A 21,999-nucleotide genomic window follows, 5' to 3' on the forward strand; every position below is an offset into this window, starting at 1 on the left:
ATTCTGAAATCACAACAAAGATTAAATCAACAGCCAGTGTTGAATGGGTTTCATACTTTACAGAGGAAATCTAGGAATACATTTGCAAAAATGAAAATTTTGAACTTCCAAACTGTTCACTATTTTCAGATATGTAGAATTTTGTTTCAGTTACATCAACCAAGTGTATTGTTAACAATTTCAGGGACTAAATTGATATATAATTTATCTGTTATTCCTTTCAGTTTTGAAACTGCTTTTTGAAAGGTTTCTGTATCATTCATATCCGTGGCTATGCTGGTTTTACACAAATATATTTAATCATAGATGTGTAAAAAGAATAGTCCTTCTGTTTACCCACCAGTGTCAGACACAACAGAGTAATGGAAGAGTAGAAGAAAATCTCACTAACTGTCTCTCTCTGGAGCTTAGGGTGTTCTTTTTCTTTTATTTCTTCAAGCAAGGCAACATAGAACTCTGATTTTAGAAAATTGTTAATGTTTAAGAGAAGTAACAAAAAATAGTAACAAAAAAATTGGTTTTTTAAGAAAAAAAACCAAACCTGTGTCTCCTGGAAAAAAAATCTAAAATTAATTCTACATTGATCACTGACTGCTAAATGTACGCATTAATTGAAATAAATGTGCCAGTAATGCTCAGTGCCAGTCATTGTGCTCACTAGCATTGTTTTCTAGTCTTGCCTGAGATTTAAGGAAAGTTTTCAAAACGACTCTTCAAAATATGTCACCTTTTACATTTGGTGGAGGTGTGAAAAGAGAATTATGTCAGGATACGGAAAGCAGCCTTAGCTACAATCAGAACTTAACTTCAAAGAGTAAGGAATATTTATAAACTCCAAACAGTTACTTTTGAAAAGATCCATGGGATCCTTTTTTTAAATTTTATTTTAATGTTTTTAATATTAGCCAGTATTATAATTTCTTGTGGCTGTCTTGCTACCATAATGTTCTTTGATTCTTAGCCTAGACCTCCAGGAGAAAAAACAAAAAAAGATAAAAAAAGAAGCACTAATGTGAAGAGGATGATACTCAGGTTTGCAAACTTTCAGACAGAATGAATGGAAGGTATTGGGAAAATAACTATTTTAAATATATGGAAAAGTCACTTAGACACCTCCCCTCTGCACTGCATCCACTCACATCTGTTAAATTATAACTGTTTTGTTTCTCCTACTGAGAGATACATTGGACCTTTTTGAAACTACCAGAAAACAGGGAAGTCTCTCAGGATTGTCTTCAGACTCTCCCTAACAGCTACCCATGCAGAAATCCCATTTTCTCTTCCATATCCCTCATTACTATAACTGCTTTCTCCATACTATGAATACTTCCAGCCTCATTAGCAGCTATGTAGACAAATATAAAGCAAAATAATTTCATGAAAAAAATGATAAATAGTACTCTGCTGGCTTAGTTCACTAAAGCAGCTCAAATAGCTGTCAGCTTTTGCAAAGCGCAGCAGCCCTATGGCAGTTTGACATGACAGTGAAACTTCAGCCTTACTTTTGTATTCACATATGTTAGAGATAGAACTGTTATGCCTGGGCAGCTTTGTTTTGGTTGGTTGGTTGGTAGGTTTTGGGTTTTCTTGTTAGTTTGTTGTTTTTTTTTTTTTAATTTAATAAATTATCTGGTTCAAAAAATCAATCTTTAAATCCTTGCTATCCCTGTTGTTTCTAATAGAAGTATATTAAAACTAGAGGGACAGGCTGAAAATGTGCAGGAATGTAAAAGTTTCTTGTCAAACACTTCTCTAGGTAAAAATGTCTTTCCTTCAAATCTGTCCTCAAAAAGCAGTTGGAAAAGCAACAAAGAACTTCATCTTCTTACTGATAAGAAAGCACTTTCTCAGAACTGAACGTTGTAAGAATTGAAGTAATGTAATTGGTCTGATTATGTACATTAAAACATACTGCGAATACTGAAGTAAGTTGAAAACATTCAGTGATTAAAATCTATCACTCCAACCCAATCCTTTTGGTGTATCTAGTAACCTTCTCTAACTGTAAAAGCAAACAGAAAGAAAATGAGAGAGAAAAACAGGACAAGGGAAAAAAGGAAAAGTGAAAGAAGAAAAAAGAAAAATAAATTAACTGTATAAAAAATAGTATCAAAGGAATAGAATAGAACAAAACAGAATATTTCAGTTTAAAGGGACCTACGACAATCATTTTGTCCAACTGACTGGCAAATCCAGGGCTGACCAAGTAAAAGCACATTGGTAAAAACATTCTCCAAATGTCTCTTAAACATTGATAGACTTGAGGATTCACCTCTCTAGAAAGTACATTTCAGTGTTTGCCTCCCCTCTGGATAAAGAAATGCTTCCTAATATCCAGTCTAGAACTCTCCTAGTGCGGCTTTAAACCATTCCCACACATCCTGTTCATATATGCTGTTGCAAATAGCAAAGCTCTCACCTTTTAAAAGTTGGACAAAACATAGGGGACAACATCCTACACATCTATAGGATGATGAAGTGATAGTCATGCATTTACAAGGAATTTACTCTTATTTTACCCAGTTTTTATTTTGCAGGCAAGCCCCAAAAGTAAACTAATTTTTAGACATTTACAAAAAAAAACCCAAAAAACCCAGGCTGGAAAATCTGTCTGGAATAATAAATGCAGCAGGGGAGGAGGCTGGCTAAACTCTAAGGGGAGAGTTAAGACTATTCTTTTCACTTGATGTTGCATATTTAGGAAATGAATAATTTATTTGTTTGTATATTTAATATATTAAGCTAAAGTATTTGAAATTACAAGCATCTATTAAAAGATCTGTCTTAAGTAATTTGTATCCCCACTGTGCCTGGTTTATAATTTTCTACATTTGGAAACATGCCCTTAAAAAAGGCAGATAGTGAAATATTTTGTAAAATACCTGCATTAAGAACATGGTCAGGTCAGCTAAAAAAAATCCATATTATAATATAAAGACTTTTACTGTGAATACTTCTTGTAGGTCAACCCCTGGAGACAGAACAGGTAATATAAATCAGCTGAATCTATACATAGTTACAGGATTCAACATGAGAATTAACTGTCATACATTCACTGATTAAACAATTTATTTGTTTAAATTATCTTTGAATCCAGCAGCCTACCACTGAGGTAGGAAAAATGCTATCTTATTTAATTTATTAATGGCTTAGATAAATATAAATAATTAATAAAGCCATATTCCTAGAGAAGATATCAAGTAGCAGATCATAAATTATTGTCTGAATTACTTTTTTTCTGCAGTGAAACCTTTAATTTGAGCGAATGGAGTGTGAAATACTCTTCTAGATTCTGTGACTGATGAAATTATATGAATTTTACTGTCTTCAAAATGCACATACTCCAAACAGCATTTTAATTACATGCTACACAGTTGACTGAAATTTGAAAAAATTACAAAAGAAAGGAAACTAAAGCCACTCTTGGGTCTGATTTTAAAAAAAATAAAATTTTAAAATGCTAAGATTGGTTACATTATGCAAAAATATATAAAGAAACGTAAGTGATATGCATATTACATCAGTTGGCCAAAGAGATTTTTTGGAATTCTTATGTGAGTGGGCACAATTTTGAAAATCTCTTAGAACAATGTATTGTGAAAAATATGGCTTTTTGTGTGAGATGTAAAACTTTCTGTTAAAAAAGACATTTTATTTGATATTTTATTTGAATTTACAGAAAAGAATACTGCTGAAAAAGGCATCTGTGAGTCAACAGAACGTGAGAACTTAGATGTTTTGTTTCATGCTTTGAACTTAAGTGACTGTGCTGATATCTGGGGCCTGCAGCCAATGCATTTCTGCTGGAATGCTGTTGATTTTACTCATACATCCTTCTTTTTGACATCTGAGGTATAACTTTCTTACATCACAGTAGTTGCCAACTTTTTATTGTGAATTTGTAAACATCCCCTATGCAGATATATTTAATCCACTTATACAAATTAATTTTCATAACTGTATCTGTGTTACTGCTGCAAGTTATTCTAACTTTGTATAACGGGTATTTATATAAGACTTGAAATGAAATGCTGGAAATGTTGACCCCAAAATACATCACTTTACATCATTCCTATCCTGAGAGATGTATTTTGTGCCCATGCACAGTGAAGAGTCTCTATATAGCCAGGAGAGTGCAATTTTTGGGTTTTTTTAAACAATTTTTGAGTTAAAAATTAGCTTTCAAATATCTAAATGTTAAACCCTTTCCAGTATTTCTCAGGGTATCATGGTAGTCCATCAATATGGAAGTGGCAGGGACACAAAGAGTGATATGCTTTAGAAGAATCATAGTTTGATCCACTTGACCACAGCTAGTGAAGCGTTAGTAAAAAAACCTTGCAAAAGTGAAGAGAATCATGTTATATATTCAAAGATTCTTCTCGTTATATTTTGCAACTGAGGCATTGTTGATATTAATAGCAGAATTTGATTGTATTAACTGCAAAGGAATAAATGATAAAGAAATGGGTATTTCACCTTTTTCTCAAATTTTTTTTGCCTCACCATTATCAGGTGTTTCAGGAACATTACTGCCACACCATTAAACCCCCCTCTTAATCTAATTCTGCAATTTTCTGCAGCTCAGCAACAGAGAAACATTAGAGAAATGACTAGCTCTAATTTCTTCTATGCGCCATAGCTATATACTATTTTTCATTTTGTATTTCTTAAGAGCTAGAAGAAATTTATGCAATTTTCAAGATTACTTACACACACCATTTGTCATTTTCAAAATGTCAAAGGCATTACTTTGCATATATCTCCACACACACAGAGTTTGTCTGGCATATATCGACAGGATACTCCTCATCTGCCACGTAAAGGCAGATCATCTGAAAGGTGCATGCTCAGTAGATCTATTCATGTGGAATCAGTTCCAAATATTCACTTGTCAGCCATCTATGTGCTCCAGGTTCAGCACTGAAGCAAATGGCAATTCAGAAGAAAATCTGCCCAAGCCAGATGGGAAGTAGCCTGCTGTCAAACATGCTGAAGAGAAAGAGGAATTTAGAAAAGAAATAAGAACCTGAAACACCATCCCAGAGAGATGAGGTATGATTTTTTCCAAAAGATTATTTCAACTATGTTTCTTCCACCTGGAAAGTAGAAAACTGAAAGAAAAAACAAAACTAAAAAAACAAAGGAACCAAAAAAACCAAGCCAAAAAAAACCCCCAAAAATACCCAAGAAATGGAGAAAGTAGCTTCACAGAGCATTAAGGCTTTAACATAAACTCTATAAAAGCTACATTTCTAACCTTCCATGTTGTTCACATTAGCAAATACGTCAATAAATATTCATTGTAACATAGCATTTGTCACTTAATATAAGTGTGTTTTACAGTGTGTTGACAATAGGAAATTCACATTAACTGTGTTTCAGTAGGACAAAAAAAAAGTAGATTACTGGATAGGTAATCTACTAATTTTCAAGGTTTTCTTGAAAATAATGCTAAAGTATCTGTTTGATAGGATGACCATAAACATTTGGATTTGTCGTAAACATTTGGGAGCTCATTGCAATTGCAAATTTAGGCCCAACTGGGCTATATTCAAGAACAACCTAAAATTTAAACAAGCATGATGATGAAAGGGGAAATTGAAACCACTGGAAATAATAAACACTTCAGATTATCTGTACTGGAAAGCATAAGTTGCCCTGCATACCCAAAGGGTTTGTTCTCCCTCCCTCCTCCTCTCCCACTCCCACTTTGTTAATTATCTTTTTGTGTCTTTTCACTCTCTTTCTTCTTCCCTCCTTCCCACCCCTCATTCCTCCCTTGAACATCAATATTGGATGATGAAGTGAATGCCCTCACAATGACAAATTCCAACCACTAAAAGACACTCATGTGTATTTCTAATAGATAACTGTGGGTGATATCTATAGATATTATTACAACATGATAGAAATTAGAAAGCAACTATACACCATGTTGGCAATAATATGCAAATAATTTTCCTTATAATTCATTGATGAAGAACACACACCTGGCCTCCTGATAAAAAATGCCAGAATAAAGCAAATAAAAACCCCTTGCATGTGGATCTTCAAACCGGAAGATTTAAAAAATAATTCAAACAACTGTTCTCTAGTGGAGCAACTACTATACCCTTGGTTACGAAGCTATAAAAAATGTTGCCAAGATAGAAAACAAAACAAATAAAACCCATTACAAGGTTCTCCCTTATCTGCTCCGAAGTATCAGTTGCTGTAAGGCATCTCATCCCAGGTCTGTTGTTCTCTTTTCATTATAAATCAAGTTTCTTTTTAGCCTACCATCAGATGTGGCTGACCAAAAATGAATTCTGATGCATACAAAACTTTAATTTAAAAACTTATATCAGGAGAATCAGTCATTGTATGCATAATTTACCAAATTCTCCCTAGCTCATATTTCACTCTCCCTAGTTTATATTTCACTACTCCAAAGATACCATACAGAATTCTGCTTTACACCTACTTCAAGCGCCACTATATCTTGTTGATTTTAAAGATGTGCGCTGATTTTGACAATCCTATTTTGTGCCAAAAGTACATTGTTTCCATTTTCCTTCCTCAAAGTTACATTTTAGCAATCTAAACTTTCTTTACTTCACTAATGCTTTTAGAGGAAATAAAATAATCATGTAAACTCATAATTTTTCTCCAATTCTTTGGGAAGGAATTGATACCCATGTACTTCCTCATCCACTAGTTTTTGGGGTTTCTTTTTCTCCTAATCTTGTGCAACTTTCTTTCTCTAAATTTAAAATATTAACATCATGAGCAAAGAACCTTTACTGCAGTACTCTAAACTGGTGCTATATTTTCTTGGTTGCATTTTCCAAGTGATTATCTTGTCATAAACTGATAGAATACTTTTTTGTTAGGAAAGCTTTTAGATCTTTTTATTGTAGCTGCTTAAACTCAAGCAAATTATTTTCTCACTAATTATTACTCTATTGTCTTCAAAATAATCAAGATATGTTGCACCTACTTCCTTTGGTGCTGCTTTCCAAAAGTAACTGTATCCTTTCTACTGCAGTCAACATAAGATCTGTAACAACTGCTTCCTGTAAATTTAACCTTATGTGCAAAAACTTCTGCAATTTCAAGCAGGAGTTCCTGGTGATAAATTGTATTTTTTGTAAGTTTTGCAGATGACATATATATCTTCCCAACACCATGCCTGTAACACCATATGAAGTTTAAAAAGGACAAATGCTGGATTCTGCACCTGGGATGGGGCAACCCTGGTCGTGTATGGAGACTAGGGAACAAGAGGCTGGAGAGCAGCACTGTGGAAAGGGACCTGGGAGTCCTGGTTGATGACAAGTTGAACATGAGCCAGCAGTGCCCTGGCAGCCAGGAGGGCCAGTGGTGTCCCTGGGGTGCCTCAGGCACAGCATCACAGCTGGGCATGGGAGGGGATTGTCCTGCTCTGCTCTGCTCTGCTCTGCACCGGGGCAGCCTCACCTTGAGTGCTGGGGGCAGTTTTGGGCACTACAATATAAGACATTAAACCATTAGAGAGCGTCCAAATGAGGGCCACCAAGGTGATGAAGGAGAAGCTTTATGAGGAGCAGCTGAGGTCACTTGGTCTGTTCAGCCTGGAGGAGATGAAGGGGAGACCCCATTGCAGTTACAGCTTCCTCATGAGGAGAAGAGACAGGGCAGGTACAGATCTCCTGACTGTGGTGACCAGTGACAAGGCTAGAAACAGCATGAAGCTGAATCAGGGGCACTTAGGTTTGATATTAGGAAATGGTTCTTTAACCAGAGGGTGGTTGGGCACTGGAACAGGCTCCCCAAGGAAGTGGCCACAGCATCTAGCCTGTCTGAGTTCAAGTGTTTGGACAATGCTCTCAGGCACACGGTGGGATTTTTAGAGTATCCTGTTCAGGGTCGTGAGTTGGACTCAATGATCCTGATGGGTCCCTTCCAACACAGCATATTCTGTGATTCTACGATTCTATAAATGCAAGTAGTTCTGTATTGCTCTTGTAGACAAGTTGCCTCCCAAACAGGCAAAAGCAGTAGCATATACTTTGTATGTGAAGCCATTACACTGCAGTTTTCCAAGCACTTGACAAGTTACTTGTAGGATTATTAACTCTAAAAAGATATTACTCAGTTGCATGTCTATAAACTCCTTTCATAGTCATTAAATAATGATGTAATCTACTTCTATAGATATAACCAAGTCATTAGTTCTTTTAAAGACCCCAGAATTATTTTTCCCTCTAGAAATGAGATTAGCTATAATGCATGAGAATATTTTGCATTATCCACTGCTCTGTAATACTTTTTAGCTCCAATAAAGCAAAATATTTAACAAAACTCTTCTGACAGACATCATGGAAATGCTTCTTCATAAGGATTCCTTTCAAATGTATGTGCAAACTATGCATCATTCTAGCAGAGGTTGCACAATCCCTTTCCTCTGAGTCTATGCACCTAATACACAGGATATAAACCCATTATAAATGTCAGCTCTCTCAACAGCATTTCATAGATACTGCCGAAATATTGGATTAATCTCTTATTCTTAGCTGTTTTGGGAAAGCCCCAGATGCTGTTTTATTCTACCTTCATTTCTTTTGTGAAAAATTTTACTTTATGTCCTATTTTACATTCTGTTCTATTTCCCCTTATGAAGATGTCACCTTTTTTTCAGATCTTTCTTCAACTGCTTTCATTAAGTTTAAAACTGTTTTTAACTCTTATTTTACCTCCTTTGGTGTTTGCTGATTCCTGCAGGTATGTCCTCTATTTGTTTCATCTTGATTCAAGACAACTGTCTGCTCACCTATCCCCTTGTACAACACTATGTTTTCTCTTGACACAGATAAGTTTTTGTTACTTGGAATCCTGTGGGTGAATAAAAGCTGAATAATGTCTCTAATGTGACTCAAAATTAGTAAAGAAATAGTGCCTTCTGTCCCCATATAAAGTAGGGACCAAAGACCTACAGAAAGTTTACTCAACTGCCTTGGCTCTTTACATTCAATATTTCTTCCCCTAAATTTAAACTCCAGAATTCTGATCCTGAATTTATCATTGTTTTAAAGCTGTTTTCTCTGGTGTTTATGATGTTTCTCTGACTTACACATAAACAGAACAATTTCTAGAGTGTTTTGTTCTCTCTGATTCCTATCAGATTGACATTTTAGTGTTCTCTTAAATTTCTGGGGCATGCCTCAGATGCTTAACAAGTTTGCATGCAGATTATTTAAAGATTATAAAATATCCCTAAGATTTGATTTTTTTCATACTAAACCTAAATGGAAGGTGGGCTTTATACTCAAAATAACACAAAGGTGTATAAATAAGAAAATATAAGATGCCAAAAAGACCAGCAGGTCTGAAGTTTAGTCCATTTTGTCACTTGCTCATCTATAGAATATATTCAGCAATACAAGAGCCACAATAGAAGAGGGTGGAAAAATTGGTATGAATCAAAACTATATTCCTAACAACAAACTGTTCAAAGACAAAGTGAACAGAATCATATCTTCTTCAGCAGGTGTCTATTACATAGAAAATTACTGAAATAGTGAAAATTTCAGAGATGTTATTGACGTAGCAGTAAATATATCCAATATATAGGTGAATCTGTATTTGATAACACTAGGTACCTCTTTATCCAAGATATTCCAGTAAACTTTATTTCTTAAAATTCCTTTCCATGTGCTTTAATTATAGTACTGGACACAACTTTCCCAGTGCAATGATTTAACATATGTTATTAACACAGATGAAAACAGTACCAAACTTAAGACCTACCTGAAATAAAATAAAAATATATCCACATCAATGAAAAAATGATAAATTCTTGTTCAATTTAGCCTTCAGTGTTCAAAATGAAGGTTAAATAAATATTTACCTGAGAAGTCAATAGAACCACCTTATAATATTAAGTAGAATTATTGTGTGGTACTCGCAGTCTCTGTGTGACACCATTTTTATTCCCATCTATCCTGAAATCTAATGCTAGATCTTCACCTCATGTCCTTAAAAAAATCAGTGCACTCAGTTCTTGCTGAATCCCCTTCTGTGGATTCTAGGAGCTAAGCTACAACCAAACTAATACCTGTAGCTGGCTTTTAATCTTGCAGCTAAAGTTTTGTTCTTAGTAAAAAGCAGCTGACCTGGAAAATACTTAAAGGATTGGAATTTCCAAGCCAATATGCAAACCCATATTCCACAAGGGTAAATCAATATTTGCTTGTCCTGTGGCATGGTATGGAATCTTTTCCTCCTCTTTTAGCAATCTCTTATCTCTCTTAGTGATAAGCCCTCTTTAAAAGACTCAGCCCCACTTGCTAATGCAAGCCTTCCACTACTAGGACTTCATTCTCTAAACACAGAGATCAAAATATTTAAAACTTTTTTTTTAATAAAATAAAGTACTGAACAGTACTGTGAACAATACTGTTATTGTTGAACATATGGAAGGCACCATGTAAGACAAATTCATCATATGAAAATATACAACTATTTATAAAGTAACAACTGTTTTCTTTTTGGAAAATACAATAAAATCCACAAAATTTGACAAAATATGTACTGTGCCTGGTTGGGAAAAAATAAAATAAAGGTAAATGCTGGCAATGTAGAGAAAGGAACAGTGTATGGGATGCTTCCTATGCTGCTGCAGCAGCTAAGATTAATGAACAGAGAACAAGTGGTTGACATATCACCTACCCATGGGAGTTCCAACGCCATAACCTTTGGAGTCTATCAGGCCTCCAATCTGTGTTAGGTTACAGTTCCTCTGTGTAACAAACTCAATGGTTGTCGACTCCATTAGAAACGCGTAATCAGAGGTAAGCACACGTTGGATACCTTCTTCATTACTTTTGACAAGTACTGACTGCCTCCTGCTGCTCATGAAGGCCCACATCTTGTCATAAGTGGAGATTTTGGATTTCTGAAAGACAAATATTAAATGCAATATGAATAAGAATAATATGTTTATATGAGTGAAAGCAAACTCTCAATTGGCACATTACTCTCCTCTCAGATTTTACTATGTCAGATTTTACCAAGGCAATTTTTGAAGGATATCTGTGTCTTTCATCTCATTTGTACTTCTCATCTTCTCCATTTAAAAATAAACAACTGGACAGTCCAGTTTGTCTGGACAGTCCAGACTGTCCAATGTGAAATATCTGTTGTTGATCTGTTTTTATTGTTTATATGTTTTTATGCAGGAAGAAGGCCTACAAGTACTTCAGGTCAGCGGAAAACTGTTAAGTATTTCACTCTAGCAATGATAATAAACTATGTTGTTAAGTTTTGTAGGAGAATCTGTGGATTCTGGCACAAGTGAAATTTTGCTCTTATTTCAATCACTTAGCTGAACAGTTCTGAATGCATAGCGTGACAATCTGAAGTAATCAAAGCACTCACAGATGGCAGCGTATGGAGAAAACAGTTGTGAAGGAGAGGACAGATAATATTTTACCTATCATACATGACAAAAATACTTGGAGAAAAATTTTAGGTAAGAGGTAATATCACTCTCAGGTCATAATAAGGCTAGCTTGCCTTACAGAAATGGACTACTGGAAGTCCTAAAAATTAGTATGTGTTTTCTGATATAATATTTTCAGAATACAAAGAACTGTTGTGGTAGGATGGGAGTCAGTAATGTGGGACAACGGAGTCAGTAGTTTGGAAGAAATTGATGCTGTGTAACTACAGAGGAGTTGCTTCCTTTTTTCACCTAAATTGTTTTAAAAAGCAGGTAATTACCTTCTCTCATTTTTGTAAAACAATGTGCTTAAGAGATCATAATGACTGGATAAACTTAACTTATTAGAAATACTGAATTTTTTATACCACATTTGTCCCATCAGTTTAATAACACTGCAAACTCAAGATGTATCAGAAAATGTTCCATAATGTTAAATTTTGCCTTGTAAATAAAATGTAGAACTATCACATAAACACTAGCATAATCAGACTTTTTAAGGTGTCTTTCCTCTTTTGATGACACCCTTAAACATATTTTAGCCATGAGATCTGTAAGAAATACTAAACAAAGATTGACACTACAAACATTTCTGAAGTTGAGATGATTGACAGCCAGAAATTCTTACCCAAAAGAGAATTTGCAGTGTATGTGGAATGAAAAAGAACATTTATTTAGAAAAAAGAGATTACTATGTCCCCCTTCTGAAATACAGTCCAAGACCTCTTTCACTATGCCTGGGGACTTAAGAAATCAAGCATTTGAGCTAAGTCTAGTGTCAATGCTAACAAAACTCAAGACTTTTAGGACTCTGAATTTTGCACATTGTTGATGTACTGAACATAATCCAGGCCTGATTGCAAAAGATTTCAGTAACAATGAAAGAGGAAAGCATTTCCCTTCAGAGTATTCTGTAAACATGTAGAATAGAGATGACCAAACAGATAGGGTCTCTTCTCATAGTATTTGGGTTTTTTTAAATCAAATAACTCTTGCAAGCATTTAATATTGCATTGTAACATAATATACTTCAAGAAATGCATGCTCTGTAGGAATATAAGTTAATGTGTAATGCAGACAGGAGAGAAATAAATATTTTTCAATATTTGCAAAATTTTACTAAGAACCTTTATTTAGTTCTTTTATCATACAGTCTCTTTGCCAGTAAATTTTCTAGCTATAATAAGTAATCTGAGAAATATAAAACAGTGGCAGAGAAAAAATTCTAGCAAATGGTTGGATGCACATTGCTGACACATGGTGGGGGGAGCAAGGAAAAGCCAAATGAGATACAACAAGAAAAAAAAAATAGAAGGAACTGTAATACATATGTATTTTTCTATTTTTGTTGAGAAAAAAATAAACTCAAGGATGAAAAAATATTAGCAAGGGGAATGATTGCTTTCTACTCAATCATTAGAACATGTGAAAAAAAATAAAATATCCTTTAAATGACAGAGTGTTCATATTATGATGACTGATTTAATCAGCTAGGATGAAGCCACTGCTACTATTGACAAGAAAAGGAAAAAAAATATCAACAAAATCAGAGAAAGCTCCTGCACAGGACAGCTCATTTACTGGAATAATTAAAATGAAATGAAAACATTAAAACAGTCTACACATGATTAATGAAGCAGAGAAGAGAACACAAAAGCTAGAATATGGTGCACATGGCTCACCACTGTAAAGTTGACAAGGATGACAGAAAGTGCACAAAAAGTGAATGCTTTTGCACTACTTTCTTTCACCTCTAAAAGCTGAAATTATTCCAGGGAATAGGGCCATTCTAATTTTGAACCCTATATTTGCTTTTTTTTTTTGTGCAGAAGAGATTTTTTTTTCAATCTTAAATTAAAAAACCTTCATCATTTGATTTAGGAAAATATGACCACAAATAGTTATCCTGTGTTTGTCAAAATACTCAGCAGACTCATTGATGAAAATCAAGAAGTCAGAACAATGAAAAGCATCAGGGGCCCATTTGACATTGAATTAAAGATAATGACACTCCAATATGCTTCCTGTGGTTATGACTGTATCATTCATACTGTTAGAAGCAGATGCTGCAATTTACATTATGTTTCCACCTTCCTTCACTGTGTGCAAATCAATCTGGTTAATCAACCTATATACTCCACCAATGAAGTGTATTATTTTATCTCAGTTACTTCACCATATTGTTTCATATTACTGGAAATCACTGTCAGGAAATCCATCCTAACCTGAAATCAACTGGAAATGATGTTTGCATGATATAACTTGTGGTGACATGATTTACCATGCTTGTGTTCCCTCAGGAATGCTGAAGACGTAAGAAAGCTGCCTATGCCTTGAATTTCACTGGAAGAAAAAAGAGAACTAACTAATAGGAAAGCTGGAAATGAAAAGATTAAGCAAATCTAGAAACTCATCTCAGCATCAAACCTGATGCATAAAATGTTAGCTCTCACAAATGACATTCAGAGGATACTGTCAGTGTCACACTCAGCGTTCATGAATTAAACATCATTGGAAGATAACTGTACTTGTCAGGGACCACAAATGGAACCATGGCAAAGGCTCTAAGTTAGTCATAGTCTAATGCTATGTATAAATATGAGTCTGGAAACAGAATGAGTCATTGTCAGTAATGTGTTACTTACTGCTCCATCCTGGAGCACTGGCTTGGAAAGAAATATCTGAGCAACGGGACTCTGGACCACAAGGTTAGAAAAATATCAGAATGTTGAAAATATGATAGAATCAACAAAGATCAAAGTACATGGAAGCAGGCTTCATAATACAAGTCAAGAGCGGATAAATGCACAGTAAAAATGTGCCAGGCTAATTGTGACATTTCTCTATGAAGGAAAAATTACAGATCCATTAATGGAGATTTTTATTTTAATGATAGCTTACAACTTCTTTCCTGGCTTCTAAAAGCATTTAGGTGCCACAGAAAATGCTTCAGCTTTGCTTTCACCAATGCAATATTTAAACTCAAAAGAGTCTGTAGTAACTAAGGAAAGACTGACGGTAATTAAGATAAAATTTTGAGAAAAAAGTAAAAAAAACCAGCAACCCAGTACTGATATATTTTATGAAAGCATTCTCCACCACATGAGAATTAAATCATCACAATCATTATGTGAGGGAAAAAACCCACAGATTCCCAATCCTACTACGGTATTTTCTATTTAAGAGTCTAACAGCTTTGTGACTTTTATTTTCCTGAGCATTGCATGCTTAGTGAACACAAGTCGCTTTTCTTAAAGTTGATTCATGGATTTTTTTAAAGCTAAAGGAACAATGCCCTTTCATGCTGACCTTATGTAATGGGCAAACTATGAAGTGTCACTTCTGAATGACTTCACCATGCTCATCACTTTCACATTTGTGCTGACAAAAAGAATGACATATGAAGAGAGATTTCAAAAAAACCCAATACATATGAGCCTTATCAAGGTGTTGAACAGGGTCTCTCAAAATATCTTTGATGACAACCTGGAAGAATAAGCACTGGACAGATGGAGCAGCTACAGGTAGAGAAATGGCAAAGAAAGTCATATTTAACATCTCAAGCCAAATCAGCATCTTGTCAAGATTTGACTACCTCAAGGGTCAGTCCTAGACCTGATACTACTCAGTATCTTTACAAGCAGTCGGGAAAATTGTACTGAAAGCACTCTCATCAAGTTTGTGGATGACATGAAACAGAGAGGAGAGGCAGAAATACTGAAAGAAAGAACTACCAAGCAGACAGATCACAAAAGGCTTGGAAATTAGTATAACAGGAAATGTATGAGATTTAAGAAAGATAAATTCAAAGTCTATGCTGCGAAAAAGTAATCCCAAGCATCCATACAGGCTGGAAATTGTTTGGTGAGAGTGAATCTTGGCTGAAAATGATTTATGGTGCCAAGAAGACAGCTAGCAGAACATAACTAAGCAGCCCATCTCTGCAGCAGGAAAGCAGACTGCAGGCAATATCAGCAGACTATAGCCAAACCCAGAACAAGGGAAGTGATTAATCCAAAATACTTGGAATTTTTCAAGCCACACCAAGAACGCTCTGTCCAGTTTTCATTCTCTGAGTTCAAAGAAATGGTAAAATTAGACAGTGCCCACCAAAGTGATCAGAAGATTTGAGATCTTAACTTACAAATAAAGATTTATATAAAATGGTGTTTTTCCTAGAATGGAAGGCTTACAGAGAATCTAATCACCTTCTTCCATTACCTAAAGAAAATGTTAGAGACAAGCTGAAGGCACTCTCTTCATTAGGATGTGTGGGGACAGCATAAGAGGCAATAGCCAGTGCTGCTAATAGGAAATTATCTGAGTGAAAGGAAAAAATTCTTCACAATGTGAAAAACTAAGTATTGGAACATATAGCTCAGAGAAGTTGTAGAATCAGCTTACTGGAGATATTTGAGACAGCTTAATGTAACTCTGAATGCATAAACCTAGCACCATGCACCCTGAATAAGTTAATCTGACTCTATGGTTTTAACTATAAAAGCAGATCTCCTCTAACAAGAGCAAGGCACCTCTAGAGATCCCTTCCACCTCTGAGTTCTCATTGATTTCTTTGATCCTTTATCAGCATGACCTTATGTACAGTAATTAATGAGTTTCTGGAGACTTCAAATTTTGACCTTGAGCAATTTAAAGAAAACAAAACAAAATATATAATTTCCTTTTTTTGGGGGGGGGGACCAAACAAACCCCAGAAGCATTGTGAATTTATCTGGTTCATACATCAAGCCAAAGGCAAACACATTATTATCCAGAGGAGTGTGTTTTCCCGTCTTTTTTTTCCTCTCCATTCCTCTGAAACTCAAATGGACTCATCCCAATTTGTTCATACATGACCCTTTGGAAATCCTAGACAAAAGTATAGGAATCCAAACTTAATTGTTCCTACAGTAAGCTATTTTATTAATTCCTTTTTCTCCTTTGTAGGTTTGACATTTTGTTTCGACATATAACCTAAATCTACATAGCTGTGAAATAAACTAGAAAATACATTTCTGTTGTTCTTAATAATGGCAAAAGCACTAATGTAGCTCAAGATTTTTTCTAAACATAAGAAGGTTAGATGTCAAATTTAGGTGAAACAAATGCTATAATAAATCCTCTTACTGCTTATAGATGTTCTAAAACACCTGGGATATGTCTCCAGCATTTTAGGCCACAGAATATTAGTACCATTAACAGAGAGATCCACAAGGTTAATTAATAGAATACATTTCAAATCATAGTGTGACAAGCTTAAAACTGAGAGAACAAACAGCCTAAGGTATCCTGCAATTCTCCTGAAGAATTATAAATACAGCAAAAGTCAAAGAAAATGCTATCCAAAAGAATTTGAACAGTATAATAAATGAAAATAAATTGTACAGAAACATAAATACACTGTTCACCTGCCTCTAGTATTACCAAATGGAAATTTGTAAAGGCTGATTGCTACGTTCAAGTACCTATCAATGATGATGTGTTTTCTCCATTTCTGTAATACATATCTGTGTACACTGATCCACCTCTCCCAGTTCTTAATATGTAACTGAATTCTTTGGAAGAGGTACTGTCTTCTCCAAACAACTCAATGTTTCTGAAGTGCACAACAACAATCCATTACTGGGACTTCTGAACTAAACAGTAATATAAGAATATAAGTAATGATAAATACAGGAATCCAAATAAAAGATGACACTTATTAATTTTTTAGCTTTACACACTTAACTTTTAGCTTTCACTAACCACTACACATCTTGTTGAAGATAGTTTGTTTTAAATAGTACATTTAAATTTGTTTTAATGACCAAAACAATTTCTAGTTTCTCATAAGTCTTAGGTAATTCTATGCTCCAAAAGTGCTTTTTGGAGGCAACTAAAGCATTATAATTACTGATTTTGACATAGCTGAGTTATGTGTAAAACATAATTTGGTCTTAGTTGCATATCTGCACCTGATGCCTCCACAGGATAATACACTGCCATGCACAGTTCAGACTTAAATCAGCTTAGCTGCCCTCTATCACCGAACAGATGAACTTAATTCAAGTGGGCTTCTGTGTATCATCTAATTCTTTGAACAGTTTAGCAAGTAGTTATAAATATCAATCTCTTTAATAAAATATTCCTTTCTTGATTGTCTCCTAGAACTATTAGACTAGCCTCTTCTAAGCCATCACAGAAAAAGGCAAAAGAAACTCTATTTTCATCCTGGTCTCATTCACTATAACCCTCTGGCCTCAGAGTACTATTTTTCTACTTTTTTTTTTATTTTTTCCCCCCTATTTTTTCAGAACCACTGAGGCCTGAAAACCCCTAAGTGAACCAGACAATTTAGATTTTGTTGTGTCAGCATAAAAACAATAAAAGTAATGCATACAGTGTTCTCTATAACGGCAGTTTTTATGGTCCATAGAGCACAAATGAAAAGAGGAAAGGTGTTTCTGCCAAGAATAGAGCTACAAGGAATGAAAAATGTAGTGCTCATCGAAAGACATTTTCACTCTTGCCCTGATTGTGCTGACTTTTTGTTTTAAAACACAAAGATTTTGAACAAATGTTAAATATTTCAAGTAACCTATGGTTAAAAACTCCCAAACTTTAATGCTATTGAAATAAGTTTTTGCTATCAGCTTTGACCTGGAAATAGGTAAAGACTTCATAGCTCCAAAATCACTAATGGATTTCAGAAGACTTTCTTGCCTTTTATACCAGAATGATATATAGTCCTCTACTGAATAATAGCTAACATCACAAGAGTTCTTCTTGTAAAACACAGTGGAAGATGACAAGTGTCATAGATCTCACACTTCTGCAGGTTTCTACCTTTATAAGTAGGAATAAGAATTTAATAAAACTTAGTCTGATTCTAAAGCATATCCTATACTCTTGATGTTTGTAAAGGTAAACTTGTTTCTGCTCACTCTTCCTGTTCTGAGATACAAATTGCATGTACAGAAATCCACACTTCATTTGCACTGTATCTGAAAACAATCTCATTTTCCAAAAGCACTGCCTGCATAGTTCTATCTTTGGAACTGTGCATGAAGGTCACAAATATTACTTTAAATATTACCTCTAAAAGAGCAAGAATTGTCACAATGCCATGTTTTAACAAACATATTCTCACAGCATCCATACCTGTATCAGAGATGTTTGTGCAATATTCAAAGCACAATTAATATGTGCTATGCTCAAAACATTGTTGCTGTTGAGATTTGATAAACTTGTTTGGCAACATTAGAAGCTAAACTCAGCATTTCTTTGGTCAAAGATCTCTTTGAATGAGGAGAAGAGATAGAAAGTTCATTAATTATTAGTCTTTTTTTTCCCCAAAAAAGCCCCACAGTTAAAAATAAATACTGTTTCGTTGTCTTTACAGGTTTCAAAAATGTACTGGAATTTCCACTGTCATTTTTTTCCTAACACCATTCAAGCAGTAGAAATAGTATTAACTATTGCTTGTAATGAGAGTCATCAAAATGAGCCTTGTTGCACAGACAGATTGCTGGGGCTTTTTCTCCCAATAATTCACCTATCAGTTCTGTTGACAAACATAAAAAAACTCTTTACATCCAAAATGGCCAATAATTTTCAGTATTTCTTCACAAAATAGCTCATGTAAAATATTTGCTTTCTTTACATTAGCATAAGCCACCATTGAGGTATTTTGCAGTGGGATTTGGGTTTAGCATTCTGTACTTTCTTACACAAAGTAAATTATCAACCACATTGGACCATATGTGCTAACAGCTGAGTCTTTCTCAGTACTTTTCCGACCTTGGTGACTAGAAAATTGGAGTTAATTCAGGCAAACAGGATTGATGCCATATGTGGTTTTTATCAAAGGTGTAAAGGAGTGGTGGATACTGATCAGAAGAATTCTTTGTTAGCAAATCTGTCAGATCTTGGACAAATTCTGGCAGTTTTATCTTTAAACACCTTTAGTTTCCTGAACAACATACTTGATAAGCAACATAAGACTTAAGAACCTGCTTCCCTCCAACAATAAAATAATTTTAAAAAATAATCTAAAATATCTGGAATTGAAAGATACAGCAAAAGACAGAGGAACTTTTCAGCCAGACTAGTTCCTGATGAATAAATCATGAAGAATTCATCTACACACCTAAATGAATTTACATGTTTTCTGTTAATGATCTGTACAGAAAACACAGACAATAGCAAAGTTATAAGATGCAGTTTTGAGAACTTTTTAGTACTGATATATAGAGCCCCTACCCAACTTACTAGAAATTGATGGAGAAAATTGCATTGCTGATAAAACCATACAACACGTCAAAATTTAGACTAAAACAGAATTAATGTGTTTACTTGAATCCTGCAATTTGGACATCTCTGAGTCCGTACAAGCGTATGGCAGAACAGTAGGAAAGAATTCACTTTCCAGCATTATTGACTTCTCTATTTGAATTCTTTTCAGAAAAATTGCTCAAAATTAGCAGCAATAAAGTAACTGAAAATTTCCAATGAATGAAAATGTGAAAACAAATTACCAGCTTGTTTGAACACCCAGTGTTTTAAATCAGTCATGTTAATGTTAAATAATACACCAACACTCAGCCATAGATTATTCTAAAATTTCTCTAGCTAATCCCATGCCAATTACTTAATTATTGCTCATACAGATGCCTGAATATATAACTGAACTGTGCAGAACCAGTCTTGGGGGCAAAATACAGTATCATTTTAAGTAGCAATCTCATGTGTGATCTTCACTGAACATTAATGTATTTATAGTTGCACATGGTAAAAGCAATAACACTTTATAATCAATGCATTTTGGGGGCAGAGCAGATTTTTTTTATCAATAATGTAGCATTTCAAACATGGCTTGAAATAATTACTCTATGGCCTCTGACATCCAAGTTCTGAAATACAGTCAAGAGAAGGAACAGATATTTGAAAGGTACTGATGTGGTCTAGTGGAAATCTATGTGCCATCAGAAAAAAAATTGTGTGGGCTGGTATGTGATAACTCCTAGAAAATTTACTGTTAATGATCATGAGGAATTGGAACTAGATGACCTTTAATGTTCTTCTAGCCCAAATCATGCAATAATTCTATGATTTTCCAACTGCCAAGGGTTCTAGACATTTCCTTCATGGAATCTCTGGGTGTAGCTGTGCCTCATTCTGTTTCCCCTTCAAACTGACAGTAAATTGATCAATTGGACAGAAAAGTAATTTTGCTATTCATCTAGTAAGCAGCTAATGGGAAACACAATTTCTGATGTAGTTTGAGAATCCATTAAGTTGAATTTAGCTAAATTTATATTATTATCTCTGCTAATCTGCTCACGAAAACAAGCCAGCCTTTTCAGGATGCTACCAAATCATCTCGCTGAGCAGTTTCCAATAATAACAACAACCGAGACTACAGTGTTTGACTTAACTCCTTATTTTGTTTTAATTGAAATATTTGAGAAAATTCCATTCTAGGGAATTTTATGAAAACTAATTTATGAGCAACCATTTTAGAAACCTCAATAAACAATAAGTAAATATGTATTAAATTTCAATTTTAAAAGCTAACAACTTTAGTAGTGAGTGACTCAATGTGTTGTTGTTCATAGGTATTATATAAAACTGAAAAAAATGGCAGTGAAAACAAAAATAGAGTGAAACCACAAAAAACTCATTTAATTCATTCTGCATTGTATAGCATACTACTTATCCCACTACATCTAGCTCCCACATAGTTTAACAAAAATTAACAGTTGCACCTTTAGTGTTTGTGATTGTATTTTAGCACACAATGATGCCACTGTGAATGTGTTATCATGACTATATTATTTTGTCTGGCCCTTTGGTTGACCCCTTCACTACTCACAGATAGGGTTAAAGAGATCACCTATGAGTTTGAAAGCCATTTTTTTGGAAAATGTGTTTTAGCAACAAAACAAACATGATTTCCTTGCATATGCCATGAAGAAAAGCAGACAAAGCAGTGAAGCAAAAGCAATACAAACAATATACAACAAAACAAAGTGGATTAATTCACTTGGGCAAGGAAGGAAATAGTTTCATATTTATCTTGAATATCAGTTATCTGCTTAGTTAGTTTAAAATATGCTAATTAACATGAAATGTTTTTCTAATGAGCACCTGGACCAGCAGTTGGACAGATATACCCTTAGTTCATTTAAAAATAAATAAATAGCTGCAGATAAGTGAAAGACATTTTCAGTCAATGAGTAAATTAATAAGGAAAAAATACTTGCGTTAAAGTATAAAGCTCCATAAACAATTTTGAACTTGCCATAAGACCTGAATCAACTTTTATGGTTTCATCTTAGCAATAGTTAACTTCAGTAGAATGTATCAACACTGAGCAATCAATGCCATTTCTCAAGGGGACAGGTATTTTAATCTTATTAGTTTCCACGTATATTCTCATAATTTGATTCTGGTTTATGTTTATATGACAAAGTTGCATTGAACCTTTTTGGAAGGTGACAATTTACTGAAGATCTCTGGGAAAAGTATATTCATGTTCATCATGACAGATGTGA

At 34.5% G+C, this 21,999-nt stretch overlaps 1 protein-coding gene across 3 annotated transcripts in view; it reads right to left on the reverse strand.

Annotated features, from left to right (window-relative positions):
* Positions 1 to 21,999, reverse strand: part of GRIK2 (glutamate ionotropic receptor kainate type subunit 2) — a 239,320-nt gene that overhangs the window by 28,197 nt on the left and 189,124 nt on the right. For all 3 annotated transcript variants that reach the window (XM_031061578.1, XM_014309296.2, XM_031061577.1), the window contains exon 13: positions 10,693 to 10,918. In XM_031061578.1, the coding sequence (XP_030917438.1) occupies positions 10,693 to 10,918 (226 nt within the window). The remainder of the gene's footprint in view (positions 1 to 10,692; positions 10,919 to 21,999) is intronic.

Source organism: Geospiza fortis, unplaced genomic scaffold (genome assembly GCF_000277835.1).
Source record: "Geospiza fortis unplaced genomic scaffold, GeoFor_1.0 scaffold486, whole genome shotgun sequence".
Taxonomy (NCBI): Eukaryota; Metazoa; Chordata; class Aves; order Passeriformes; family Thraupidae; genus Geospiza; species Geospiza fortis.